The sequence below is a fragment of the Xenopus laevis genome, chromosome 5S, assembly GCF_017654675.1.
Source record: "Xenopus laevis strain J_2021 chromosome 5S, Xenopus_laevis_v10.1, whole genome shotgun sequence".
Lineage (NCBI taxonomy): Eukaryota > Metazoa > Chordata > Amphibia > Anura > Pipidae > Xenopus > Xenopus laevis.
Window position 1 is genome coordinate 47,736,109 of NC_054380.1, and position 27,704 is coordinate 47,763,812.

The 27,704-nt window shown below is 39.5% G+C and overlaps 1 protein-coding gene across 3 annotated transcripts; it reads right to left on the reverse strand.

Moving 5' to 3' along the window:
- Positions 1 to 84: 84 nt before the first annotated feature.
- On the reverse strand, positions 85 to 27,704 carry tnfaip3.S (TNF alpha induced protein 3 S homeolog). 3 transcript variants are annotated; one of them, XM_041564028.1, is made up of 10 exons: positions 27,613 to 27,704; positions 27,431 to 27,516; positions 21,179 to 21,480; positions 17,112 to 17,302; positions 16,246 to 16,393; positions 7,589 to 7,759; positions 6,607 to 6,787; positions 4,078 to 4,949; positions 2,490 to 2,677; positions 85 to 1,363 (listed from the first exon to the last, which is right to left on the reverse strand). In XM_041564028.1, the coding sequence occupies exons 3-10, from the start codon at positions 21,474 to 21,476 to the stop codon at positions 1,067 to 1,069; spliced, it is 2,346 nt and encodes a 781-aa protein (XP_041419962.1). In that variant the 5' UTR covers positions 21,477 to 21,480; positions 27,431 to 27,516; positions 27,613 to 27,704; the 3' UTR covers positions 85 to 1,066.

The window sequence follows — 27,704 nt, forward strand, 5'->3', positions numbered from 1 at the left end:
GAACGTAGGAGCTACGTTCTTGGCACTTAAAGGGTTAAGTCTACTAGAAATTCATTTAAACATTAAATAAACCCAATAGGCTGGTTGTTTTTCACAGTGTAGAATATTTATTAAAAAATTAAATACCAAATTTGATAAAATTTCACCAAAATCAATTTGCAATGAAAGTTGAATGTGTCATATTTACTTTGCTTTGTGAATCTTCAAAAATATGCCAAGTTATGAAGTGTGCCAATTCTGTTTCACCATCATTATAGCAGTCACTTGGCATCTCATTATCTAATATCCTTCAGGCAAATATCCCACATAAATCATTGTTAATAGTATTAAAGTGCTGTTGAAGTTTGCATAGAAAGACACGCTGAAACTTTTCTTATCAGTTTTATTATATATCTTACATAACCCTTTGTAAACTTAAGCACATTTGTATGGTTGGAAGGACCACAAGTAAATGATGGTGAAATATGGTTATGAGATTTGTTTTTGCTTAGTATTATCTCAAACTAAGAAATCCTGATGAATACCATCTGATAGTCGCAACAAACATTAATATATATATATATATATATATAAAAAAATGACAATAGACAGCTAATGAATAATAATGATAAAAAAATAAAACATTCTTTAAGAACAAATTTAAAAGAATGCTTTGAAAAATTAAAATATAATTAATTTCACTTTATAATCTACAATCATGTATTTACATAAATTAAAAAAATATTGAAGCTAAAGTCACCATTGTTTACTTTAAAGTTTGCAACCAGTGTCTTGCATTGTTAGTGAAAAGTGTTGTGGATGGCACATCTTTGTAGTATTCAGTCTTTAAAAAGGACGTGTAAACCCTCCACAAAATAAAATTAACAGTGAATCCTTGAAAACCTACCACTCCGGTTATTAAAAGATTAACAGCATCCACTTAATCACTTAGGATTCCTTCTTCTCCTCTTATCCACTTGCTATTTGTTTTAGGAGAATGTGATAGCGCTGGTAAACAGAGAGGTATTTTGCAGTCCAGATGGGGGAGATGTGCTCAACTTACATATAAGGTAGGAGAATGTGGGGTTTACATGTCATTTGAGCCAGTCCTTTCCAGCCCTTCCCAATAAGTATGTTTAAATTGGAAACATTCATTGCAAAAACCTTTACACTTGTTATTACCATAGTGATCACAGCCTGGTGCACAGCAGCGCTGCTTGGGAGAGTTTTCTACAGTTATCCTATGAGAGCCAGGCTTGGGTCTACACTGATCACAGATTTCATCAGATCTGCATATTAAACAGTTGCTGCAGATGTTTCTGGCACAAAGCTTCACCTGAGTGCCAGAAGTACTGTGCTTTTTTCTTCTGTTTTGTCCAGATATCTGAAAGGAAAATAGCTCAACTTAGTTAGAATTATTTAGAACTGATTTAAATACAGCCTCCTACCCTTACTCAATATATGATACTAAAAGCAGTCACGGGCCTAAAAGAGATTAATTAATATGGAGACCTCAGGATATCTGCCTTACTTGAATTTCATTCTTGAAAATGCTACGTGGTTTTGGGGATAAACTTCTCTAGCTCTGATAGCCAAGAAAGGTATGATATTCTGATCTGCAGTTAAAAAGAAAACCTCTAATCGGTTGTTTTTGATGACAGTCAGTCTGCTACCTCTTTTCTACCACCAACTGGAGGATAACTCCTTACCCTGCAGTTTCTCCTAGGTAAAAATTTCCAAATATACAATTGTATTTCTAAGCTGGGCCAAGATTTAAAATATCTCCTTTTTGGCATAAGCTTATTTGAAAGCTCTGAGTTTCTTAGCATTATCATTTTTCTAGACTATCATATATTCCTTTCAATATGTGGAATTAAGTATGTTTGTGTAAAAAATAAAGTATACTTTTTTTTAGAAGTTAGTTAAATAGCATGAGCTTATGGAGAAGGGACAATTTTTACCATAAATGTATTAAAATAAATAACATTTAATGAAACTTATTTATCTGCCATATGTGCATCTGTTGGTATTACCTCCCCGAGTTATTTGCGCTCTTTGGCACAAAATACCACAGTCTCTTTCCAAAAATACAAAAAGAAAAAATATGGAGTGCTCCCTCTCAAAAAGTAAAAACACTGTATATTAATTCATTAATAGCACACGTGGCTGCTGTAGAATCATTCTACTGCAGCCACATGTGCTTTTAATGAACCAATTGAGAGGGAGCACTCCATATTTTTTCTTTTTGTATTTTTGGAAAGTCAACTGTGATATTTTGTACCAAAGAGCCCAAATATATATATATTTTTGAATGGTATTGTACGGATGGAAGCACACCCAACTCTTTGAATCTCTAATAATTTACTGTGGAACCAGGGGTGATTCTCAATAGATTTATCTTTTGTTGTTGGACTCTTTACAAAAACACGTCAAGGGGCAAAAATTTGCAACAATACAATAACTAACTAGTAATGAATATTTTTAGTACAGAAAAGTACAATTTCCCTTACCTCTGTTTCTCCACTGCATGCCTGATGTCGTCTTTGGGCTACAAGAAAGCATTTTTGACAGTATCCTTCAAATAGTGTACTCCCCAAGCTGCTGCATTCCCGTCCTAAGCAACAAGGCAAGTTATTAAAGGTAGTCGCACTGGATTGGTTGACAAGTGGAAGGAGTTTTGGTGATCTTCTTGTGCTGGCTTTAAAAATAATTTAAAAAGTTAAGAATTTTTTTCCAGTATATGAGTATTTATAAATAGGAAGGAAGATCCAATTCAATAAACTACTTCCAATATGGCAGTATTTGCCAAAATAAGCATTGTCCAATGTGAATATATTTTAAAAATCACTACTGTGCATGCCCCAGCTCTAGCTCAATTATTTGCATAGTATCTATTATATTAAAATACATAAGAACCACGAATATCCTGTAAATGATTTGCTTTTAAACAGTACTTAGTGATGTCATCAGCTATAATCAGTGCTTAGGGATGTAAATTCTGTCACATGACTCACTGAAACGTGTGTATTATAATACTAGTAGTAAGGACCTTACATTGTAAGTGCATGATGTGGGGGCGATATTAATTAACTCTTTAAAGCACCATGGAATATGCAATTGCTGTATACAAAAAGGATAATATATTTAATTATGTACCGCCTATTGTAAAGTATGAGGATATTAGAATTTGGAGTTCCATGGCATGTATAAAAATACTAAGCCTAATACACAGATATTGCATCTTATCATAAACTGTGAAATGGCGTATTAAAAATTTAAATCTAAAATGGTAAAATATTAAATAAAAGAAGAGTTTTGACTATTTGTATAGGCCATATTCCTATGAAGGAACTTCATTCTCCCCTGCAAGTTTTGTACCTTTATTAACCTTTAAAACAACTTTAAGTATAATGCAGAGCTATTCTGAAAAAATTCTCAACTGGTCTTCTTTTTTTATTATTTCAGGTTACTAGGATACAATTTACAGTAGCAACCAAGCATTGGTTTAAATGAGAGACTGGGATATGAATAGAAGAGAGTTAAAAAAAGAGGAAAACAAATAATTTAAAAAAAAACAAAACATATTGCTATATCTGTCAAAAAGTTAGGCATCTTATGTGGTCACATCAGCATTTCTAAAAAGTATGTTTTACAACCTATTCAGCCTTTACTTACTGTCTCAAGAGTAAAAAAATAACAGCGTCAAACAGCGTCAAACAGCCTAAAACCCTTGAAAATCATGAAAGCAAAAAACATCTTCCAATTCTGAAAGGTATATCTGCCATTAACATTTATATGACTTTGACAGTTTTTAGCAGTTTTAGAGCATAATAAATTTAAAATTTTGTTAAATTCCCTCTAAAAATGTGGAATTTTCCTCTTAAGTCAACTAGAAAAATTTGAGGCTTAATAAATAGGCCCCTTGTTTGTTGACCTTATAGAAGTCCAAGTACATAGCAATAGGTCTATTTTTAGGATGCCAGTACCCTAAAGGGAAAACTGTTAAAAGATGTCTGAAAGTATAACATGTAAATGCTCAAAATTACCCACGGAAATAAATAATACAACATTACTATGAAATATTAATAAAAGACTTACCATTGTTTTCTTGAAATGCATAAAAACACAAAGTACAAAATCCTTCATTTTGTACTGTGCCAAAAAAGGGGCATCCTGTTTTTCTACATTTCCGGTTTTCGGTCTTTTTCTCTATATTATACAGCACCAAAGACTGGGAAGAAGGAATGCATTCTTGGGAATCACAATGGCCTCCCTCCAGGTCTGACAGAGGTATGAGACTCCTAGAAAGATCAACAGGATCCGCTGTCTCATTCGCCTTAAGAGGGACACTTGATTTGGTGAAATGCTCTGTAGTCCTTTTGAAGCAAGCACTGCAAATGCCATTAAAAGTTCTATTGGTGTCCTGAAAACATAAATTACACTTTATATCTGTGCTGCTTGACATTCCCACAGCATTAACAGGGAAGTGATGTTTTGCCTTGTAGCAATGTTCACAAAGTCCATTAAGCTGTATATTTAACGTAAAGGGGCAGTCTGGGGTTTTGCATTTCATTGCTGTAGTTTCACTGTAGAGGAAAAGACTGGGAGCAGTAGCAAGGGTAGAGACATGTCCAGTCACTGACTCACCACTTACTATTTGTTCAAAGGGAACCATATATTCTGAACTATGTTCAACAGATTCGCTCTTTTGCTTCTGTCTGTTAGTCACCCTTTGGTTGTGTTGGTAGCACTCATGGCAGTAAGGCTGCGTGTTCACAGACACGTAGAAAGGACAATTGGGTGTTTCGCATTTCACTTCCACAAGAGAAAGCTGGGGAAGGAGAGTTTCAAGTCTGGTTCTTCTACTTTTGTTTTGATCAGTTTCTTGCCATCTCGTATATTCATGCTGGACTAGTTCCACAAAATCATCCACTAAATGTAATTCCTTAGGTAAGTTATCTTCATCTAGCCTTCAAACAAAAACAAAAGGTCAATAGGGACCACCCTTTAAAATGAACAAACATACAAGCGACCGAAATCCAAGATATAAATTGTACAATGCGTAGATTCAAACCCCCAGAAACTAAATTGTTCTTGCGAGTGGAGACACTGGGAGTCATCTATAAAGCTCATGCAGCGCATATGTATCCTCAATGCTTTTTCCTGAACACTAAAATATTGCACTGCTGTGCCCATTGTGAATACATTTTCGCAAATGGCTCGCAAATGAGACAGGTGTTTGCCTGAATGCACCCAGTGTGCGACGTTGTTGTGCGCGAAAATAGTGTTGACAGTATTTAAATTCATAATTTACGAAACTGTTTTGCAATATTTTCTCCACCACCAAAGTTGTGGCGTAACTCAGACGCAGAGTGCTCACAATTTGCATTTTTCGCCATATTTTAAAAGCAATTCTGTTTGTACATTAAGTACACCACTCATCAAGCTTTTTAAATATAACCATGACCAGGGCAAATACTTTCAATGTGCGAATCATTCTGCTCTATGCGAAGTTTATAAATGAGCCCCACTGAGGCTGATTTATTAACATAAACAGTGCATTTACCCATAGCAAACAGACACATCTGAAGTGATCTTCTAATTTGTACTAGTCTACAAATCCAGTTAAATATTTGCTCAGAAAAGGTATGGATGGACTGTACTGTTTTTACTAAAACGGCATGGGTTGCTGAACAGCAGTGACCACCAAAACCAGTGGCTCGTGAGCAACATGTTGCTCACCAACCCCTTGGATGTTGCTCCCAGTGGCCTCAGAGCAGGTGCTTCTTTTTGAATTCCAGGCTTGGAGGCAAACTTTAGTTGCATAAAAACCATGTGTACTGCTAAACAGAACCTCCTGAAGACTGCAAGTCCACATAGGTGCAACCAATAACCAATTACAGCCCATATTTGTCACCCCCAGGACATTTTTGCATGCTTTGTGTTGCTCTCCAACTTTTAACATTTGAATGTGGATCATGGGTAAAAAGGTGCTGTACACTAGAGTCCTGCGAGGGTCCTTTTTTTGGAACCTGTACCCAACCCATACCCACAACCTGCAATTCACAACCCGGACCCGCTACCCGCATTCTTAACCGCTTGGACACGCTACCCGACCAGCAAGTACCTTATCCGCAACCCGGACCAGCGACCCGCTGACCATCAAGAATCAGGAAGTGCTGTCATTGTAAACTGGAAGTGACATCATTGGAAGTAGGCGTGATCAGAAAAAAAGGAGTAAAACAGGAAGTGCGGTCATTGTAAACCCGAAAGTGACGTCATCAGGAGTAGGCGTGATCAGAAAAAAGGAGTAAAAATCGATATTGAGAAGACCCGCGGCACGACCCGCGACCTGCAAACCCACAGAACCGACAACCCACATCTATACCCGCACCCGGAACTCCTACCCGCAACCCACAGGGTACCGCAGGTTTTTGCGGGTAACCCGCGGGTACCCGACCCGCTGTAGGACTCTAATGTACAGTGAATTCAGAAAAAAAGGCTTATAAGAAAGACTGCTGAATTATTCCTAACACAGGAAAATGAACCAGCTACGGCTTTATCATCTGTTCTTGCATATTATGGCATTTTCAGTGTGTACTTCAGTATAACTTCAGTATAACTTACCTGGCAGTTTTTATTAAATGGGTTGTTCCATTTTCCCAGCACTGTACAGGGATTTCCAAGACCGATAAATATTCTTTTATCAGCTTTTCTTTTGACTTCTCTTCATGATCAGTTAAAAAATGGACTTTCATATCTTCAAAGTTTTCGTCGTCACTAACAACAAGTGGAACTGCCCGAATCTCTGTTTTTTTTTTAAATATGAATTTAAAAAAATAGAATAAATTGAGTTACATCAAGTTAAACGGGGACAATTTTTCAATTATTAAAGTCTAGTCCCCGGCCCTGTGGCCCCTCCTACATGTCTGCATTTATGTAAATCAATAGGAGTCACCATATTTATTTTTCTGCTGCAGGATCATTAGGAAAGAGCTATTGCATCACCACCTTCTGTACATGAACATGAAAACTAATATTACATGCATACATACATACATACATAAAACTGAATAGCTTTACAGACTTTTTCAGTGGCGTAATTACAGACCCACATGCTCTATCTGTTCTCCTACGCATGCTCACACATTTGCATCCTTAGCACTCTATGATTACTTTTACAAGAGTTAAAAGCGGTCATCTTCACAATCCTCAAATGTTGATACCAAGCTGGACATATGATATAAGATGACTTGCATTTTATAAGAATTATACAGGTATGTAACCTGTTATCCAGAATGCTCTGGACCTGGGGTTTTCTGGATAACAGTTATTTTTGTAATTTAGATCTTCATACCTACTAGAAAATCAGGTAAACATTTAATAAACCCAATAAACTGATTTTGCTTCCAATAATAAAGTACTAGCTACTGTTTTATTATTACAGAGAAAAAGGAAATCATTTTAAAAATTTTGGATTATTTGGATAAAATGGAGCCTATGGGAGACAGCCATTCTGTAATTCGGAGCTTTCTGGATAATGGGTTTCTGGATAACTTATCCCATACCTGTACTACAATAACATTGTTACATGTAATATGTAATATACCTGGCCCACTGTCCTTCATAGTCACAAGGGGTGCAAAGTGCTGACTGTCATATCCAAGAACAACAGGGTATTTGTAGCATTCCTTTGCTGGCCAGTGAAGAGGTAGGTAAATTCCACTAACATTAAGAGGAGAAAAACTGGAGCCAGATTCCAAACTTCTCATTACATTATCTGTTAATAAATGAGGTACAGAATATTTTTAACATGACATTGACTTTTAGGAAAAAAAGAGTCTTTTGGGACATGTATGTACCAGTACAGTGTACTTTGCAGGAGTAAGGACACATGTACCTCAGTTGTTAAAATGATTTTAATGATTTTAACCAGGTCATTTTAAGATATTTACCATTTACCTGATAAAGGGTTTTATTCAGATTTTGGATTGCTGCACCGATTTTCTTTTTTTAAAGCAATACAGATAACAGAGGACAATGGGTAATGTGCTAAAAAAACTGAAACTTTCTATTTAAAAAAAAAAAGGGGTTGTTTACCGTTAAATACATTTTTGGTATGATGCAGTGTGATATTCTGAGACAATTTGCAATTGGTTTTAATTTTTGTGTTTTTTGAGTTATTTAGCTACAGTTTGCTATTTTTCCAAACACAAATCGAAATATTAGAAATACTGAACAAGATATTCATTGTTTGCATATAATTTACAAACAAAATTAATGTACAAAAATCCATGACATTTTGATGTGATGTACACGATTTTTAACTGAACACCGGTAAACACAAAAATACAAATTGCACTGCTGTGCAAATATGCAAGTTTGCTATTTTTCCAATTTGGTTGCTAGGGCTCAAATTATCCTAGCAACCATGCCATCATTTGAATGAGAGACTGGAATATGAATAAGAGAGACTGGTAATAAATAGTATCCATAACAGTAAATATGTAGTCTTGAAAAGTTTTTTTTCGTTTTACATGGGGCCCCTGTGACCCCTTTTGGAAGTTGAAAAGAGTCAGAAGAAGAAGGCAAATAATTCATAAACTATAAAATCGAAAAAAAACTGAAGGTCAATTGAAATGCTGCTAGAAATTAGACATTCTATAAACTACTAAAATGTACCTTAAAGGGACATTAAACCCTGCTGCACTACACCCCATGTTTGATTTCAGTGTAATATAATGAGCCCAAAATGGCACAATAATCTCTGTATGTAAGATAAGAACAAAATGGACGACATTCCAAATCTAGCATAAAATAAATTATTTTTCTGATATCTGATATATGTGTTTGCCTTATGGGAAACATGATTTTTTTGTTAGAAGCCTAAGTTTGCCCAGGACCTATAAGCCATAGCAACCAATCAGCAGGTGTAATTGTGCAATTGTGTATTTAATAAGTATATCCAGTGGCGGAACTACAGGGGGAGCAGGGGGTGCGAGCGGGCCAGGGCCCGCACCCCCTCAGGGCCCCCCCGGCAGCCCGTGCGCCACTGAAAATGCGGCCATACGGAGGGGGGTGGGGCCCGGCTGCGCGTCACGCACCAGGGCCCGCCCCCCTCTAGTGACGCTACTGAGTATATCCTATTTTGATTATGCTGTATTGGTCTGGTACAATCACTGTTTTTTTTTAAACATTTCCCTTATATGGTTAGTCATATCTGTTTTTATATAAGTACTATGTTGCATTGGTTTGTTTATTTTTGAGAACTTTATATTGCAGCTATGTTACAAGGACTTTTAAACTTCTTGATCCTGGGCTATTCAGAACAAGGCAGCTTTTTCTTTTGCATGTATGTTGAAAACAGTTTGGATTTTACATACTTAATTTTAGGACATATTGACTATTTTGATCAAATTGCTAAAGGCAATTAAAGAATATAATAATACATAAAACTCAAAAAGTTATTATCAACATTAATTGAAAAAAACACACACAAAAGGACCAATTGCAAAGTGCACTTGAACAATAAGGGCCGATTTATCAAAATGTGAGTTTTTAGAACCGTATGAATCAGATGGGGAGTTGAAATTCTCGAAATCCCATAGGAATGAATAAAACGTTGGTGACTTTTTACTTATTAAGCTCTAAAATCACATTTTGATAAATCTGCCCATAAATATCAAGAAACAAAACAGTTTCTTAAAACACTATTTGGGGAATGTAATAAAAGTCAGTAATGAAAAAATATTCGTGTGAACAAATATTTATTTTGCAGATTTCATATAACTTTTGCGAACCTGGAAACTGTTTAGCGACCACATACAACAGTGGAACAATGTTTGTGAATTTCATAGTTTGCGCCAGTGCGCGGTGTAATAAAAGACACCTTTAAGCACTTAAAAGTGGCCAATGCGCAACTAAAATTCGCAATTAAAATCTGCAAAATGCTAATTTTTATTCTTTTTTGTGCAAATTGGTTTGCTCTTTGCGACTTTTATTACATTCCCCCATATGAGCATTACCTGGGTGAAAAATTAGTAAAATTTTTGAGCAGCGCTGAAGCAAGTAGCGAAAGCGCTACTGACTGGGAGGGGGATTTCCCCTTTCTAAACAGTGGCGAAAATTCGCCAGCGTGTTTGCGCCTGGCGTCTTGGCGCCTGGCGTTGTTGCGCAGGCGCAAGAACGGGGGGGTGACGTCATCGCGCAGTGCGCATGCGCGCTTGTTCACAGGAACGGCCTTATAAGGCAGCGCCTCCCACTGAGCTTCCTCTTGGCGCCCATAGCAGCTACAGACACAACTTCTGAAATGGAGGACGCACTTCTGCAGCAGATCCAGGCTAGGATGGCACAAGAGGGTACAGAGTGGTTGCAGAACCTCCTCTACACTGGAAAAGATAAGGCAGCAGGCAGATCTGGGAGAGAAGGGGTAAGAGGCACCAGGGCTCGCCCTGTTCGCCGTTCTCGCCCACCCACTAGATTAAGCCCCAGTCCCCCTACAGCTCGTAAGAGAGCTCAGCCAGCCTTAGTACCGGTGGTAACTTCTACACCGGCAGTAACAGCCCCACAGTTACAGGTGACTGCACAAGTTCATGCATCTGCAGAACCAACCGTAGCTGGATTGCAGTCACGTTTACACTCCCCAGGTCATGTTAGTTGTGGTCAAGGGCATATGCAAAGTCGTTCCCCATCGCCTTCCGTGATCCCCCCCTCCCCCCGGCCATGTGGTGGCCTACCAACTGGGGTTCGCACAGTGATGGGGGGCCCAGGGGCTAATTTAGTTGAGGAGCTTCATGATTCCATGGCATACAGCTCTGAGGAAAGAGAGCTGCCCAATTTTGATACGGCACCATCACAGGCCATTAGGCCTCAGCCTGTACTCACACCTGTGATTCATCAATCTCCTCCACCCCTATTTAACCCTTCTCCCTTATACCATCCCGGCTCCCGGCTTCCGGCCTCACTCCCTGCACATAGGGTTTCAAGCCAGTACAGGCTAGACAGGCGGGGATCACATGGTATGGGAGGGTCAGTAGCGGTTAGGGATCTTGCATCACAAGGTTCTGGCGGGTGTAAACGTCATTATAGTGCTGATAGGTCCCCAGATAGGTTTTTGGACAATAGGGGAGCCTCCAGGCATAGGCGCTACGGTCCGGGGTACAGTGACCACAGCTCATCCGCCTCCCGCGCACGAGACACCTCCTCCCCGGAGAGAGACTCTGTTCGCCTTAAGAGGAAGGCAGCTACTACAGTTCCTGCACCACAGTCAGCAACGGCTACTCTACCGGTTCCCAACCCATTGTTACAGGCTGGAAGTGATGGCATTTTGCCAAGCAGCGTACAACAGCATACAGGTGAGCATGCTTGTTTGGGTGCTTGGGATCAGCTGAAAGGTAATTCGGAAGTCCTTAATGCTTTGCGGTCCATTATGGGTAATTTACTAGGAACTGCTTCGGCAGCATCCCAACCCTCTTTAACTTGTCCTTTGAAAGACTCCTATTTTTGTGGTGTTACACCATTAGGGTGCCATATATCCACTGATATCAGGGAAAAAATTTGGCGCAATGAATATATTGACATATGGTCTTTAATTTCACCAGATCAGCCCACAGTTGACCGGGAGAGGCGTTTTGAAAAGCCTGAGGACAGAAAAGTAAAAGTAGCAAAGACTTTTGGAAATTGGCTACAAGCCTTTTCGGTGCTGGCCTGTGTAGTGGGCCAAAAATTTCCCAATAAATGTTCTGAGCTTTTCGTGTACTTGGATTTAATCTATGGGGCCTACAGGACACATGGGGGCGCTGCGTGGTGGAGATATGACGAGGAGTTCAGGAGGCGGTTAGCGCTTAAACCGGATCTGGGTTGGGATAGCAAGGCGACTGATGTTTGGCTTCGGTTGATGACCTCACAGAGGTCACAACCCTTTCAATATCCCGCTGCACAACATACCCTTGGGGCACCCAGTGCAGCGGCCACTAGACGCCCCGGTTCCTGCTGGTTGTTTAATGAGGGACACTGCAGGTTCTACAGCCTTTGTAAGTTCAAACACGAGTGTTCCACTTGCGGAGGAGCCCATTCGGCACTCCGATGCTTTAAGAAATTCAGACCTACTACCCGTATTGGCTCCGGTAAGCCAGAGGACCCCAGTGAGCGTACGAAGGATGTCCCCGTGGTTAGACAGTTATCCCAAGAAGCAGGAAGCCGCCCTACTTAGAGTTGGTTTTACCTATGGATTTTTCATCCCTTTTCAGTACTCGCCCTTTCCTACATTTGCTGAAAACTTGAAGAGTGCCGTTGACAACCCGGGGGTAGTTGCGCTGAAACTAGCTAAAGAAGTCCAGCTTGGCAGGGTAGCCGCCCCTTTTGACTATTTGCCTTTTCCCAATTTGCGGATGTCTCCTTTGGGCGTGGTACCTAAGAAGGAACCCGGAAAATTCCGGTTGATACACCACCTGTCTTACCCATAGGGTACATCTGTGAATGATGGGATTAGCAAAGCGGCGGCAGCAGTGTCGTATATTTCCTTTGATCGGGCTGTCTCCTTGGTTAGGGCAGCCGGCTCAGGGGCGCTCCTTGCTAAGTCAGACATAGAATCAGCTTTCCGGCTCCTCCCGGTCCACAATGATTGCTTTCATTTGCTGGGGTGTCATTTCGACAATGCTATTTACTATGATATGTGCCTACCTATGGGCTGCGCAATCTCCTGCAGGTACTTTGAGGTTTTCAGCTCATTTTTGGAATGGGTAGTACGTACTGAAACGGGGTTCAATTCCGCGCTGCACTACCTTGACGATTTCCTTTTTGTGGGGCCCCGATTTTCCAAGGTGTGTGGTTCGTTGTTGAACGCATTCCAATTTTTCATGCAAAAATTTGGGGTACCAGTGGCTTTGGATAAAACCGAAGGCCCCACTACGGTTCTTTCTTTTTTGGGCATAGAAATTGACTCCAATTTGATGGTTTTTCGGTTGCCACAAGACAAATTGCAAAAATTGAAGGACGCCATCACGGTGGCTCGACTCTGCAAAAAGGTGACACTTCAACAAATGCAATCATTATTGGGGCTATTGGTTTTTGCCTGCCGCATTATGCCTATGGGCAGAGTGTTTTGCCGAAGGCTGTCTCTGGCCACTCGTGGTGCTGAAAAGCCCTATCACCACATTCGCATTACTAAACAGTTGCGAGAGGACTTAAGTGTCTGGCACTCTTTCCTAGGCATCTACAACGGCCATACTTGCTTATTGGGTGAGGAGGTCCAAAACAGTGAGGTGTCCTTATACACTGATGCGGCTGGTTCGACTGGTTTTGGAGCCGTACTTGGGAAATCCTGGTGTGCGGGTCCTTGGCCAGCCACCTGGCTCGAGCTTGGTCTTTGCAGGAACCTAACTTTATTGGAATTATTCCCCATCGTAGTTGCCCTTGAGCTCTGGGCTCCCGGCCTGGCCAATCGCAAGATTTGTTTTTGGACGGACAATATGAGTGTGGTGCATTGCATTAACAGGTTATCTTCCTCCTCCCTTCCTGTTTTGGCTTTGCTGAGACATTTGGTGTATTTGTGCTTAGCCCATAACATTTGGTTTCGTGCTAGGCACGTTCCAGGGAAGGTCAACTCCATTGCTGATGCTCTTTCTCGTTTTCAGTGGTCCAGGTTTCGACTGCTGGCTCCCGAGGCGGACGAGGAGGGTACGGAATGCCCAGCTTCCCTGTGGCCCCTGGTGGAGACGAATTTATGAGTTTGATACAGGCATCGGTTACGGCAGCGACATGGAAGGGTTACGGTAATGCTTGGACTGAGTGGGTACAAATGGGGCATGGCAGGTCCTTAGCCAGTGACGCTGACAGGCTGCAACTCACAATAGATTATTTGTTACAGGTGAGGGCAGAGGGCTATTCTGCCGCAGTGGCTCAGAGACGTCTGTCGGGGCTCGCTTTTTATTTTAAGTTGGCGGGTTGGCATGACGTGACGAAACATTTTGTAATTTCCCAGGCGCTTAAAGGGTGGAAGAAGGAAGTAGTTAACAGGGAGAGCCGCCGGCCCGTCTCTTTTGCCCTGCTACGACAGTTAATTTTGGGTCTGCAGCAGGCAGTTAGTTCCCCTTATGAGATTTCCCTGTTTCAAACTGCTTTTAGCCTGGCATTTTTTGGTGCTCTTCGCATCAGCGAGCTGGTCCCCATGAGTAAGGTCAAACCAGGTGGCCTCCAGGCGGAGGACGTTATTCTTGGTAACTCTTTCATCCGCTTCCGAATCCGTAAATCTAAAACGGACATCTATGGGCAAGGGACTTGGGTGACTCTTTCGGCAATTGATGACGTAGCTTGCCCAGCAAGGCTTGCGACCGCATTTGCGGCGGTTCGGAAGCAGGGTGAGTGTTTTTTGTCTCATGAGGATGGTTCACCTCTGACTAGATATCAGTTTGATACTATTTTTAAGAAATGCTTGACTGCGTTGGGGCTCAACTCCAGGGAGTTTGGGACTCATTCCTTTCGAATAGGGGCAGCCACGGAGGCTAGTGTTCAGGGCCTGAGTGAGGATCAGGTGAAGTGCATAGGCAGCTGGAAATCGAAATGTTATGCTGGATACATTCAACCACAGCTTCTTACTAACTGAATTTTCTTTACAGGCGGATCATCTCCTGTGGTGCTTCTGGTGGGGCACTCATACATCTGTCGAGCGGCACTGCGTGCGGAGAATCGTCCAGGGGGAAAAAAGCTTGGTTTTTCCGGCACACGTGTGATTTGGCGAGGCATCAGTGGCATGCGGTGGCTACAAGTACTCCCTGAGGTGGTTCGCTTTAGCCGAGCTTATGATGGCCCGCTGGTACTGGTAATTCACGCTGGGGGTAATGATTTGTGCCAAGTTCGGGTAGCTGAGCTTATTTCCCTCATAAAATCCGATATGGTTCGTTTCCCCCCATTTTTTATGGATTTGGTTGTAGTTTGGTCTGAGTTGGTGCCCCGGTTGGCGTGGAGGGGTGCCCGCAATGTTGCTGCGGTTGATAGATCCCGCACCCTGCTTAATCAGAGAATCTCGCGTTTTGTGCGTAGCCAGGGCTGGGTGGTGGTTCGGCACCGGCAATTGGAAACGGATACCCCCTTGTTAGCTGACGGGGTTCACCTTAATGAGGCCGGTCTAGATATATTTTTGTCGGGCTTGCGCGATGGTGTAGGGAGAGCCATTTCTCTTCTGGGTGGAGGTCGGAGTTCGGTGTAGGATTACACGAACTCCTAGTGGCGGTTATTGATCCTTTGCCTGTATTCGGCCTAGTATAAAAGGCGACACCACATGCCCACTGCACACAGTGGCCGGCATTCGGGGGGTAAGATATATAAGGTCATATACTTGACAGTTAACGAGATACGTTTTGAAATGGCAAGGATCGGGAGTTAAATAAATATATACAGTATAAATAAAGCTGTGGCCGACTTTCACCCACTATTCTGTTTCAGTGTGTTTTATTCATAAATTAGCATTAAAGGGCTTATCCCTAGCTGGGGAATAAAGGTTAAGTTCCATAGGCTTAAACATCTTCACAGTCTGAGCAGCGCTGAAGCAAGTAGCGAAAGCGCTACTGACTGGGAGGGGGATTTCCCCTTTCTAAACAGTGGCGAAAATTCGCCAGCGTGTTTGCGCCTGGCGTCTTGGCGCCTGGCGTTGTTGTGCAAGCGCAAGAACGGGGGGATGACGTCATCGCGCAGTGCGCATGCGCGCTTGTTCACAGGAACGGCCTTATAAGGCAGCGCCTCCCACTGAGCTTCCTCTTGGCGCCCATAGCAGCTACAGACACAACTTCCCGCCCACCCACCCAGTGATAAATGATTCCATTGTTGTGTTATGTTTTAAAAAAAAAAAAAAAGGGGACGAGGTCTGATGTTGTTCATTTTAATGTATATTTGTTGGATTTCAGTGTTCTTGTCACAGCGTGGCGGTTATTGATCCTTTGCCTGTATTCGGCCTAGTATAAAAGGCGACACCACATGCCCACTGCACACAGTGGCCGGCATTCGGGGGGTAAGATATATAAGGTCATATACTTGACAGTTAACGAGATACGTTTTGAAATGGCAAGGATCGGGAGTTAAATAAATATATACAGTATAAATAAAGCTGTGGCCGACTTTCACCCACTATTCTGTTTCAGTGTGTTTTATTCATAAATTAGCATTAAAGGGCTTATCCCTAGCTGGGGAATAAAGGTTAAGTTCCATAGGCTTAAACATCTTCACAGTCACTACAGGATAAACACATTTTTGTTTTATTACTAGCATATTTACCAGCCAAAATGATAACTGGCCTCCGTAAGATGTTAGAGAGGACAAATATATGTATTTCTTCAAGGCAATTATACTGGAGACCATTTTGGCCCTGTGATGTCTCTGTTGATGCCATTTTGACAAGTTGGTCCCATTCTTCATCCCAGTTCTATGGATAAAACTAGATTCAGTATGCACATTTTACAAATAATGCTTAATTAGATGTCTATCCCAAAATATAGTTTATTTGTAATAGTTAGCAAATACAAAAACAGTTGTCCTTCAAGTTAACTTTTAGTATTTTGTAGAATAACCACAATCAAATGACCCTTTCCAGCTTTTAAATGGTGATCACTGACCCTTGTAGTCCATTACGTCTGTAATGTGGCAATTTTATTGTTACTATTTTGTATTCATTTTCTATCTATTCAGGCACTCTTCTATCCATAGTCCTGTCTTGCCTTCAAACCACTATGGTTGCTAGAGTAATTTGGACCATAGAAACCAGATAGCTGCTGAAATTCTAAACTGAAGAACAGCTGAAAAAAGACCTAAATAATTTGAAAAACACAAATAATAAAAAATGGAGCCCAAATACAAATTATCTCAGAATATCACTAATACTAAAAGTTAATTTAAAGGAGAACAACTCCTTTAAGTATTTTTGTAACATGTAAAGATACATGATATAGCTTTTTTGTTAGAAGTATAATTTATAATATAAATTGCTTATAAATTGCTTCAAGTGAGGGCAGGTACCTGACACATATAGTATAAAAATAAAATCGTAAACTTCAACTCTAGCATGAATCCATAGTTACAGCTCCTGCTGTATTTGGAAAACGTTACTTAATCTGGAAAGAATACAGACTGGCTTGGTTTCTTACTTTGGTATCATAGCGAAGTCCAGTTTCAGTAAACTCCATGGATTTGACACATTCCAGCTGCCAACGAAATTTAAAGTTGCGAGTATCTGTTGTCCTCAAAACATTGTACAAGGTTTTCCTCAGTACCAATTCAGTGTCTTGGACACCCCACATATACAAGGATGTGGCATGCATGAGGCAGTTACCATCACCTATACAGAAGCAATATATATATAGACACATTAAGTATGATTACCCAATTTAGTATATTTGTTAATATATATATATTTGTTGAGTGTTATGTAGGACGAGCGCCTTTGTGCCTATAAATGTCTGTATAAATACAACCATAAATTTCACTAGATAACGAGAACCCAGTTAAAAACATTATATTTGCTCATTTATTTATAATCCAACTTACATACACATGTGCATGGCCAGTGCTGTAACTGCAGAAGAAGCAGATTTTATGGCCGCAGGGGGGCCCAGCAGGTGTAGGGGCCCCATGAGGCCCTAATTCACATACAACACAGGTTATGTGAAACAAATGCGATTTCTGAGCACCTCTGTAACAGTTCAAAAGGCTGGATGTTTACCAAACTATTCAAAGATCACACCTAGAGCAAGGTGTGTAGAGGTAAGCATACACAGGCTGATCAAAGTTACAGCCAGGCCAAAGGACGTGCTTGACCAATATCTGGCCAAAAATTGTCCAGTTATCAATCAGGCAGGTTTTAAGATCCCATAGGGGTGAGACCCACATCAGCTCGTTCAAGCTGTCCTCATTCTAATAGCCTTATTCCCAGTGCTGTGATCCAATAATTTGCCCAGAGAAACTTAAAGTGGGCATATCCGAGAATATGCTTATCTGGCGTATTTACCAAATGAATCCTGTTGTACCTAGACTGCTGTTGTTATCATTCTAAGGACAACCCTGTCATAAAATTTATGTCAAATTTATGACATAAAATTAATATTATTGTTCAGTTTAAATGTCATATAGTCATGCTAATTCAAACCCCACAGCATGTGAAAAATGGAAAGAGGGACAAAAATATTTGCCATGGCAAAATGTTTGACCATTTTGTCACCACTCCCCCTAATTACCATGTCCATTTGAAAAAATTTGGCAAGTTATGAAAGTTTGAAAACATTTCGGGGAGTTTAAGGGCAATATTTTATGTGTTATAACAGTTTGCTAATGAAGGTGAAATTGCCCTTTATGCTCAGTTATCTCAAAAGACCTACTTATCTTAAATAGTTACAATTGTATTCGCTTATCTTAAATTGTTACAAATGTATCGAAGTGCAGGTGCCAATTGTTCTGGGCTCTCTGCTAAAAGCCTCTTTGTATCTTTTTCTGGCATCAGTGCAGGAGATCAAAGAGAAATTCTGGACTTTTTAATAAAAATCAGGGACTGTGGGCTGAGCTGTCAAAATCAGGACTGCCCCGCAGAAAACAGGACAACTGGGAGGTATGCTAATGGTCAGGTTCCCCAAACCAAATGCAGGTATCAATGTTAGACACACATGGGTACATCTTAATTGTGGGTACCCATGTTTAATCACATATACACACAGCCTTGGTCGGCTTCACAGAAATAAACACAAATCTAAATATTAGAAATACTGAACAAGATATTCATTGTTTGCATATAATTTACAAACAAAATTAATGTACAAAAATCCATGACATTTTGATGTGATGTAGAAACAAGTTATTAAAAATGTACACGATTTTTAACTGAACACCGGTAAACACAAAAATACAAATTGCACTGCTGTGCAAATATGCAAAGAATTATGTTGCTGAATAAATCTATCAAATCTAAGTCACAATTCTGCCAGGTAAATTCCCTTCCCTACTATAATAGCTAGAACAAAGATAGTAATTTTTTATTCATTCATATTCATTTTGTAATTCCCTGTTGTCTGGAATTTCCCAGGGTTTAGCAATGTGACAAGTTGTGAAAGATCTATTGCAGTGGGTTTTTTTTTGCCTTCTCAATACTTAACCAGACTGGACTTTCCAAAGGGGCAGGGCCAGGCAATTGTGGAATGCATATACTTAGCAAAGTATAAACTTTTAGCAAATTTTATTTTTTTTATATTAATCATCTTCCTCATTTAGGTTGTACTTATTTCCTCAATCAGAGGAGGGGTGATTCACTCTTGTTCACATTGTTTCTCTGTGTGATGCATGTTATTGGTCTAAAAAAAACTCCATATTGACAAGTACATGAGGATCTGACTATTTCATGCGGGCCAATTTAAAACCTGGGCCCTGGGCAAAGTGCCAGCTGATTTTAATAAAACATAACTGAAATGTGCCAGTATAATTACTACAGAAAACATAAATTGTACTTGTGGAACTGTGGAAGTGGAGCTCCCTGTTCATTAAAGGGGCTGTTTACTTTTAAATTAACTTTTAGTATGACGTAGAAAGTTGTAATCAGAGATAATTTGCAATTGGCCTTTAATTTTTATTTGTGGTTTTTAACGATTTAGTGTTTTTGTTCAGCAGCTCTCCAGTTTTAACAGCGTTCTGGTTGATGTTAAAGGTCTGGTTTAACAGGTCTGTTTGTTTACCCTAGCAACCAGGCAGTGATTTCAATGAGAGATAGGAATATGAGTAGAAGAGACCTAAAAAGCAAGAAAAGTAATAAATACTAAAAACAACAAAACTGTAGTCAATAGTTTATGGGCTGCTGGTGGTATAATCTGTAAACCCTGATTTGAAAGCTGGGTCAGACGAAAAAAGGCATATTAAAAACTATAAAAAATGAAGACCAAAGAAATGGCCACTCTAAGGGCAGAGACACACGTGGAGATTTGGGGAGATTAGTCGCTTCGGACGACTTCAGAAAACGAAGTGCTCCGAGTGCCATCCTGCCGGCGATTTCGATTCTAGCCGGAGGGAAGGCAGTTTGGGGAGATTTGTTGCCTGAAGAAGAGGAGAGTTGTCGTCGGGCGAGTAAATCTCCCGAATCTCCACATGTGTCTCTGCCCTAAAACATACTAAAATTCAACTTCTAGGTGAACCACTGACCCCTTAAAACTAAAAAAAATATTGAAAAAAATCATAATTGGGCACAAACAAGAACATATTAATAAACCTAAAAAATAAACAACATTGGAATGGATTTTAATAACTAGACTCAAGACAGGACTGGCAAATTCAATATTTGTGATGATGGTGGTGAAAGTGATACACAGATGGAGCGAGCACTACTGACTGGCTGACCTCAGCCCAAGTTGCCACGAAGTGACCCAAAATAACAGTTTGGTGAGACTCTGGCACCAACCCGAATGCCTAGGGCAGGTAAAAGGCAGTTGTATTTTTCTGTAGCTGCTTGAGCTTCCCCACCCATCCCCAGACCATGATTGCACTGCACTACAGACAGTGAAGGAGCTGCTGATGAGTCACTGTGTGGTGAAATCAAGGTTATTTTGGTCAGAGGCTATGATTACATGTGATACAACTTGTAATCAGGGCAAAGGAGGCATATTTCCAGGGCCACTGATGAATATTTTTTCAATACAGAACAGAAGATCAAGATGGAACAGGGAATATGTCTATGACAGATCCACTTCAAATGGCTATAATGTTAGTATACATTTTAACACCAGCAAATCACACATCCATATAAGTCCTTTCCCTGTACCCAAATACAATTTAGATAAAAATATCCAGACCAACAAAATGGAAAGCTGCATAGTAAGAAAATGTACAAAATATTTTTTTGTAAAATCTACAACTTCTACAGTTCAGATCACCTTCCATACAAAATCAGCTGTAGTCTAAAACTCTATGCATCCTTTCAGCCCCTAAAAGGGTTTCTGAGAGTTGCCGTTCTCAAAAGATAATGCAAAACATGCTTCTATGTACAGCACATTTCCAACTGCAAAGAGGTTGTCCTGAGGACACTTAAATAGCACAGGAAAAAAAGTCAAGCAGGGAATGGTAAAATGAAATTTGGACAACTGGCGCTTTACTACAACATAGAAAACAAAAACAGTATTACATTTAGATATTCCATAAGATGTTTGATAAGTATTTATAAAGATAAGATATAAATATTACTTACCATGAGCCTTTAAGGGGATTAGTTTTTTTACTTCTCTGCAAGCATTAAGTTTTTTATGGGATTCAAGGGCTATTTGCATCGCTCTGTCAACAAGAGATTTTTGCAAGATCTTCTGGAATTGTACGCAAAAATGGCAAATCATAAACAGCTCAATTGTATACCGATGCATAGTTTCAAAATGGTGGATGATTCCACTGCTGTGTCGGACAATATCCTTTTGAGCCATTTTTCTAATCTTCACAGCTTTCAGCATGTTACTCATGTACAAATCTTGTGGGAGACCTTGCTGGCTTGCCATCTTGCTGTGAAGAGTAAAGGAACAATAATAAAAAAACTGCTATCATTTGTGTACCTTGAGGATATACTTTTTTTTTTACTACTTACATAAAGCAATGAAGAATTCCCCTCTAATTACAAAACAGTGACTATAAGTTTCTGGGATTTCACAAAAGTCATTTAGGGCTGATGTCACTGATATATTACACATAAGAAAGTCCTATTTAGGGGAAGTACTATATATTTTATTTAATATATATATATATATATATATATATATATATATATATATATATATATATATATATACACATACACACACACACAACTTCTGACAGGTAAGCAGGGATTGTTAGCTTTTCACCTTTTAGGCTTAGATGTTTTGCTAAAGAGCTGGAGTAATAAAAGTTTCCCTCTCCCTGAATTAAAATAATTTCGATATCTAATTTCTGAGCAAAACTGAGCATTTCCATAAAGTACTCACATTTTTACATTTATATGCTGGAATATTCGCCCCTCTGTTTGTACTATTTATGTGTTGTTAAAATGTACAGCACTGTATACACAGTACTGTTATATAAAAATATACACAAATAGATATACATACCATACAATTTGCCTTTGTTGCTAAAAAAACATGTGACAAGTAGTAAGAGTGAAAGTGCAACTGAACATTCTCAGAGCAAGAATATCCAGATTTAGTCGAGCATATAGTATGACTATGTATCAACTTCCCCCAGAAAATCCCCATTGAATTTTTTGTTTTCATCATTGCTAGGCTTAACTACAATTAAACTTAATTTACTATAAGTAAATATAATGTAACAAATTGCGTGTCTCATGTTTAGTTCTTTAGATTAATTGTATGTCTTCCAATGCCCTCTTGCAAAATGAGAATGAAACACTTAAACCTATATTGATCAAGTAGACGCTCTTTGTAGGCCCATCTGTCCCCTTCTGAACTATATAGTTTGGGTGCCTGAGATCTATCCCTTTCTTCATGCTTCTTTGGAAATGAAGGGCAGCTTAGTTGGGTTGGTGGTTGGCTATGATCACCAGTGAGCATAGTCACCAGAAGTGAAGAAGCTAACATTATCAACACCAACCACACTGTGCTGTGGTGTTTCTCTCACAATAAAAATAGACATACACAGTCAGACTTGCTCGTTTGGTGAGGTTTCTCAATGTTCTGGGCCTGATTTGGCACTGTGAGCTAAGGCCAAAAAAAACAATGAGGCTATGGAGACCTATCAGAGTCCCATTGGACAAGGTACGCAATTCACCAAATTACTTCTTGTCCAACATGATTTTCAAACTTGCCTGGTTGATATCTGCCTCATTTAGGCTACCCTAATTTGAGCAGAGTTATAGTCTGCTGTTTAAAAGCAAAGATTTAATTGTGGGTTTCAAGGCTTACAGTTAACATTTTCCTGTACATTGCATCTTAGGGCAATGAAAAAATATGTACAAAGATTTGCCTGTTAACATGATTTGAATGTTTTAACTGCAACCATTTTCAGCACCTACAATGGCAAAATAATTTGCACCACAACAATTAGTAGGAAGCAAAATGCTATGTGTGTCATTGTCCTTGCACATTTGGAATATTGTAAGAGTAATAGAGCATGGTATATATACAGAATAAAATAAAGTATGCATTTTCAATCCAAATCTGATCCCATGCCTGGCAGTGCACACACATACAAGGTGTGGAATGAAGTGGATCAGTTTATCTTTGCTGGCATAAATACACAGTGGAAAAACAAACGTGCTCTTAAAGTTCTTGAGATAACTTGCAGCTGCTTCTCATAGTAGCACAGAGCATGAATGAATTATCTTTATCTGCATTTTATTTTGATGCTTTATCTGATCTGTTAGACACTATTACACTATAATGTGTAGTAGATGTCTCTCTTGAGAAGCCACAGTTGTGAGGAAACAGCTGGTGAGGATGTGAACAACGAGGAGTAGGGTCTGCAATACTCAAGATGAGAAATAAGGGTTTTGTACAGCTTTACTGGAGTTGAGAGTATAACTGAAAGGATACAAGTGAAATGTTTATTTTTTTATTACATACAGTCATATGAAAAAGTTTGGGAACCCCTCTTAGCCTGCATCATAAGTTACTCCACTTTCAACAAAAAATATAACAGTGGTATGTTGTTCATTTTCCAGGAACTGTAAAACCCAGGTCTGGCAGGCCAAGAAAAATACAGGAGCAGCATATGCAGAGGATTCCGAGAATGGTTACAGACAACCCAAATATCACCTCCAAAGACCTGCAAGAACATCTTGCTGCAGATGGTGTATCTGTACATCGTTCTACAATTCAGTGCAATTTGCACAATAAACATCTGTATGGCTGGGTGATGAGAAAGAGAGAAAGAAGCCCTTTCTGCACTCACACCACAAGCAGAGTCGCTTGTTGTATGCAAAAGCTCAGACAAGCCACAGTCATGTTGGAACAAAGTGCTTTGGACTGATGAGACAAAAATTTAGTTACACCTGCTACCTATTGTCAAATTTGGTGGAGATTCCATGATGCTGTGAGGCTAGTTCAGGGACTGGGGTCCTTGTTAAAGTAGAGGGTTGGATGAATTTAACCCAATATCAACAAATTCTTCAGGATAATGTTCAAGCATCAGTCACAAAGTTGAAGTTACACAGGGGTTGGATATTCCAACAAGACAATGACCCTAAACACACTTGGGAATCTACAAAGGCATGTTTGCAGAGGGAGAAGTACAATATTCTGGAATGGCCATCACAGTCCCCCGACTTGATTATCATCGAAAATCTATGGGATGATTTCAAGCCGGCTGTCCATGCTTGACAGCCATCAAATTTAACTGAACTGGAGAGATTTTGTATGGACGAATGGTCAAAAATACCGTCATCCAGAATCCAGACACTCCTCTAAGGCTATAGGAGGCGTCTAGAGGCTGTTACATTTGCAAAAGGAGGCTCAACTAAGTGTTGATGTAATATCTCTGTTGGGGTGCCCAAATGTATGCACCTGTCTAATTTTGTTATGATGCATATTTTCTGTAAATCCAATAGACTTTATGTCACTGCTGAAATACTGCTGTTTCCATGAGGCATGTTATATATTAAAAGGAAGTTGCTACATTGAAAGCTCAGCCAATGATAAACAAAACTCCAAAGAATTAAGTGGCGTTCCCAAACTTTTTCATATGACTGTAGTAACAGCTGGTAGCTGCATTCAAGTGCTTTCTACACTATTCCCGCACTAAGGCATAATTTTGATTTAATGATATCACAATGCATACTTGATAGAAGGATGGTAAATTCATGTGATATTGTGAGATTTTGCATTTGATGTGACTGGACCAAGCATATGGGTGATGGCAAAACTTCAGAATAATTTAAAATAAGCACTCCGTCGTTCAAGTAAATCGATTTTTGTTTTGGACCAATGAAGAGACTGACCCTTTTTTTCTTTCTACAGTCTTAAGGTTCAAGTGTCTGCCATTGTCTTCTGTTCTAGACAGGAAATGAGCAGAATAGTCTTTTTTTAAAATTTTATTTCAGAATTACCAATCATCAATTAAAAGGACTTGTGCCATTAGTAGTGCAGGTTCCATGCATCTTTTGAGCAGAGGACATTTCTCTCTGGTTTTTGATGACTGTGTTCCAGATGGGTTTAACATCAGCCAGGAGAGTAGGCATTATCATCAGAGGAACCCCATACAGTATTTCATGAGGTTGACATGTGCCATCATTTCTTTTTAAGTCGTGACTAGGTTTCATCTCAATAAACCTATAATTTTAATTCCTTTTCCTAGGGAAGATGTTTGGAGGTGTACATGAGAGCAAGACAAAGAACCTAAGGAAATCTGAAAATGTATTTGTATTTTACAAGGGTAAAGAAAAGGATAGTCCACATCCAAGACAACTCACAGCAGTTGGATTGTAAATCTGCTGAAATCTGATGAAATATGCCCTGCCAGTTAGGGGATTCTCTGCCTGCAGAGAATGCTTAACATCTGGCCCTAGCCTTAACAAGAAGTATTGCAGCCTCTGTTCTATCTGGACAGACTGTATTGTCTGCATCTCAGTACATTTTCAATATTCATTAATATGTTTTTCCTTCCTTCCTTTATTGTTATTGCTAAGGTATTTACCATTGTGTTTTAAGCATGCTGCCTGGGGATGACCAGAAAAGGAAAGTACATTGTATCATAATTTGTAATTTTCCTTTCCTGGTCATTCCCATGGCAGCATAGCAACCATATTAACTGTGTTTATCTTATCTAACTATGAAACTAGATGAGCAAAGATGGAAGAAGTTTTATTACTCATTTTTCTTAAGGGAAAGGTATTTTAGTTGCCCACAAATAGTACCGATTTTGCATAAGCGACAAATTATTATTCAATCTCCAATGCAATGTATTTAAAAGGTGCAGGATTTTTCTTGATCATCTGTGTCGAGATCTCAATAACTCTGCACATTAGAAACACATTACCTTAGTGTTTTTTTTTTTTAAATGTGTGCTTGAAATATTAGATTAATGGCAGAGCAGTAATATCTAGACAACTGATAAACAGAACAGTACAGACAGTACAGTATTACAGTACCGAATTCATGTAATGACCGGCAGATACCTTTACTGTCAGTACTCACTACCACAGGTATATTTTCATCCCCAAGAGAAAATTCCAGTTGCGTCATTAGCCTAAAGCACATGGGTGTGTTTTGATTGCAACAGGGCTCAGGTGAAAAGCAGTAACTTCAAAAAACCTTTGCCACTCTGGCACTGCTGTCCATAGAGATAAATAATACTATGGCTAAGGCAGAATTGCCTTGCAGATCACAGCTCAAAACAAAAACAAAGGCTCAAAGCTGCAGTACACCACAAATGCTATTAGCACTTATATTAGCCAAGGAACGCCAAAGTGGCTTGATACTGTAGTAGAATAATAAGCACTACAATCAAGATTAAGAAACAGGATCCACCCAAAGTAGGTTTATAACTTGCAGACACAAATAGGAGGATAATACATTGTGCAGGTTACAGCCGTTATGACACTTGTGCTTAAATGCCATGATCTACCCATTTTATATTACAGAGCTCGAAAAGGTATTTTTTAGTGTTATGTTTTCATTTAAACATATAAGTTTTGAGGGGCCACAAGGCTGCCTATGGCCTTGCATGAGAAAGCACCAGAGCCACATGCACAAGGCAGAAGCCCACACAGAGCATAAGTAGGGGTGTAACAAGTAAGTGTACAGGGTGCCAAGTGATAAGGGAACACATTTGTACTTATGCCCCTGGTCACACTGACAAATAGGGTTGCCTACATTTATTCAACACCGCTGTAGATGCAGATAAATAGCCATAAAGCATGTCACACTGAAAGTCATATTATTTATACCATACAGAAAAATAGATATTGTTATATATTTTATATTTTGTGGAAAAGATACCAGACAACAATTTTGCAGGTTACCTATAAGAAATGCATAGACAGGTCCTGGTAACAACTTAAGTGACTAGGGTTGCCATCTTTAAAAAAAATGCAGCAGCCCTTCCTGTATTTTGTATTTATTCCATATTAATAACATTGACAACAAGCATAATTTTTACTGGCTAGAGCAGGCGGCAACCCTACAAGTAAAGGAATAAAAGCAAAGTGACCAAACATAAACTAAAACAAATGTGGAAGCAGAAGAATAAAAAAAACCTAGGTAGAGGTGCAGAGCAAAAAGAAAGTCTAACTATAAACTAATTTTAGGTAAATATAAATGTATTATTTCTTGATAAAACTATATAGTTTAGCAAAAAGTGCCAACAATGCTTAGTCACCCACAGAAGCATTTATTGTTTGCATTCTGGGTGAAGAAAAACTACAACTCACATCAGTGCTACACCAGCACCTGCAAATAATTTGAGCCCCTAAGATTGTCTCTTGTAAAAGCAATATTAGTACTATAGATTAAAACTCTTTTCTTACCTTTTATAGATGAAAATTGTTGTTCTGCTCAATCTTAGCTTCTACACGAAAGGTTAATTGTTCTTACTCCTCTGTGATATGGTTATCTACAGAAAAGAAATATATCAACTCCATGAGACAGCCTGTAACCCGGACAGCCGGTCTGCAAAAGACCAAATACTCCCTAGCTAAACAGTACTCACAGCAAACTAACCCCAAAGCTTTCTGGCTTACAGTCAAATATTCTCCCTCCCTAAGCAAAGGGGAATTTCCACCGGGGACTTCCACACCAGCA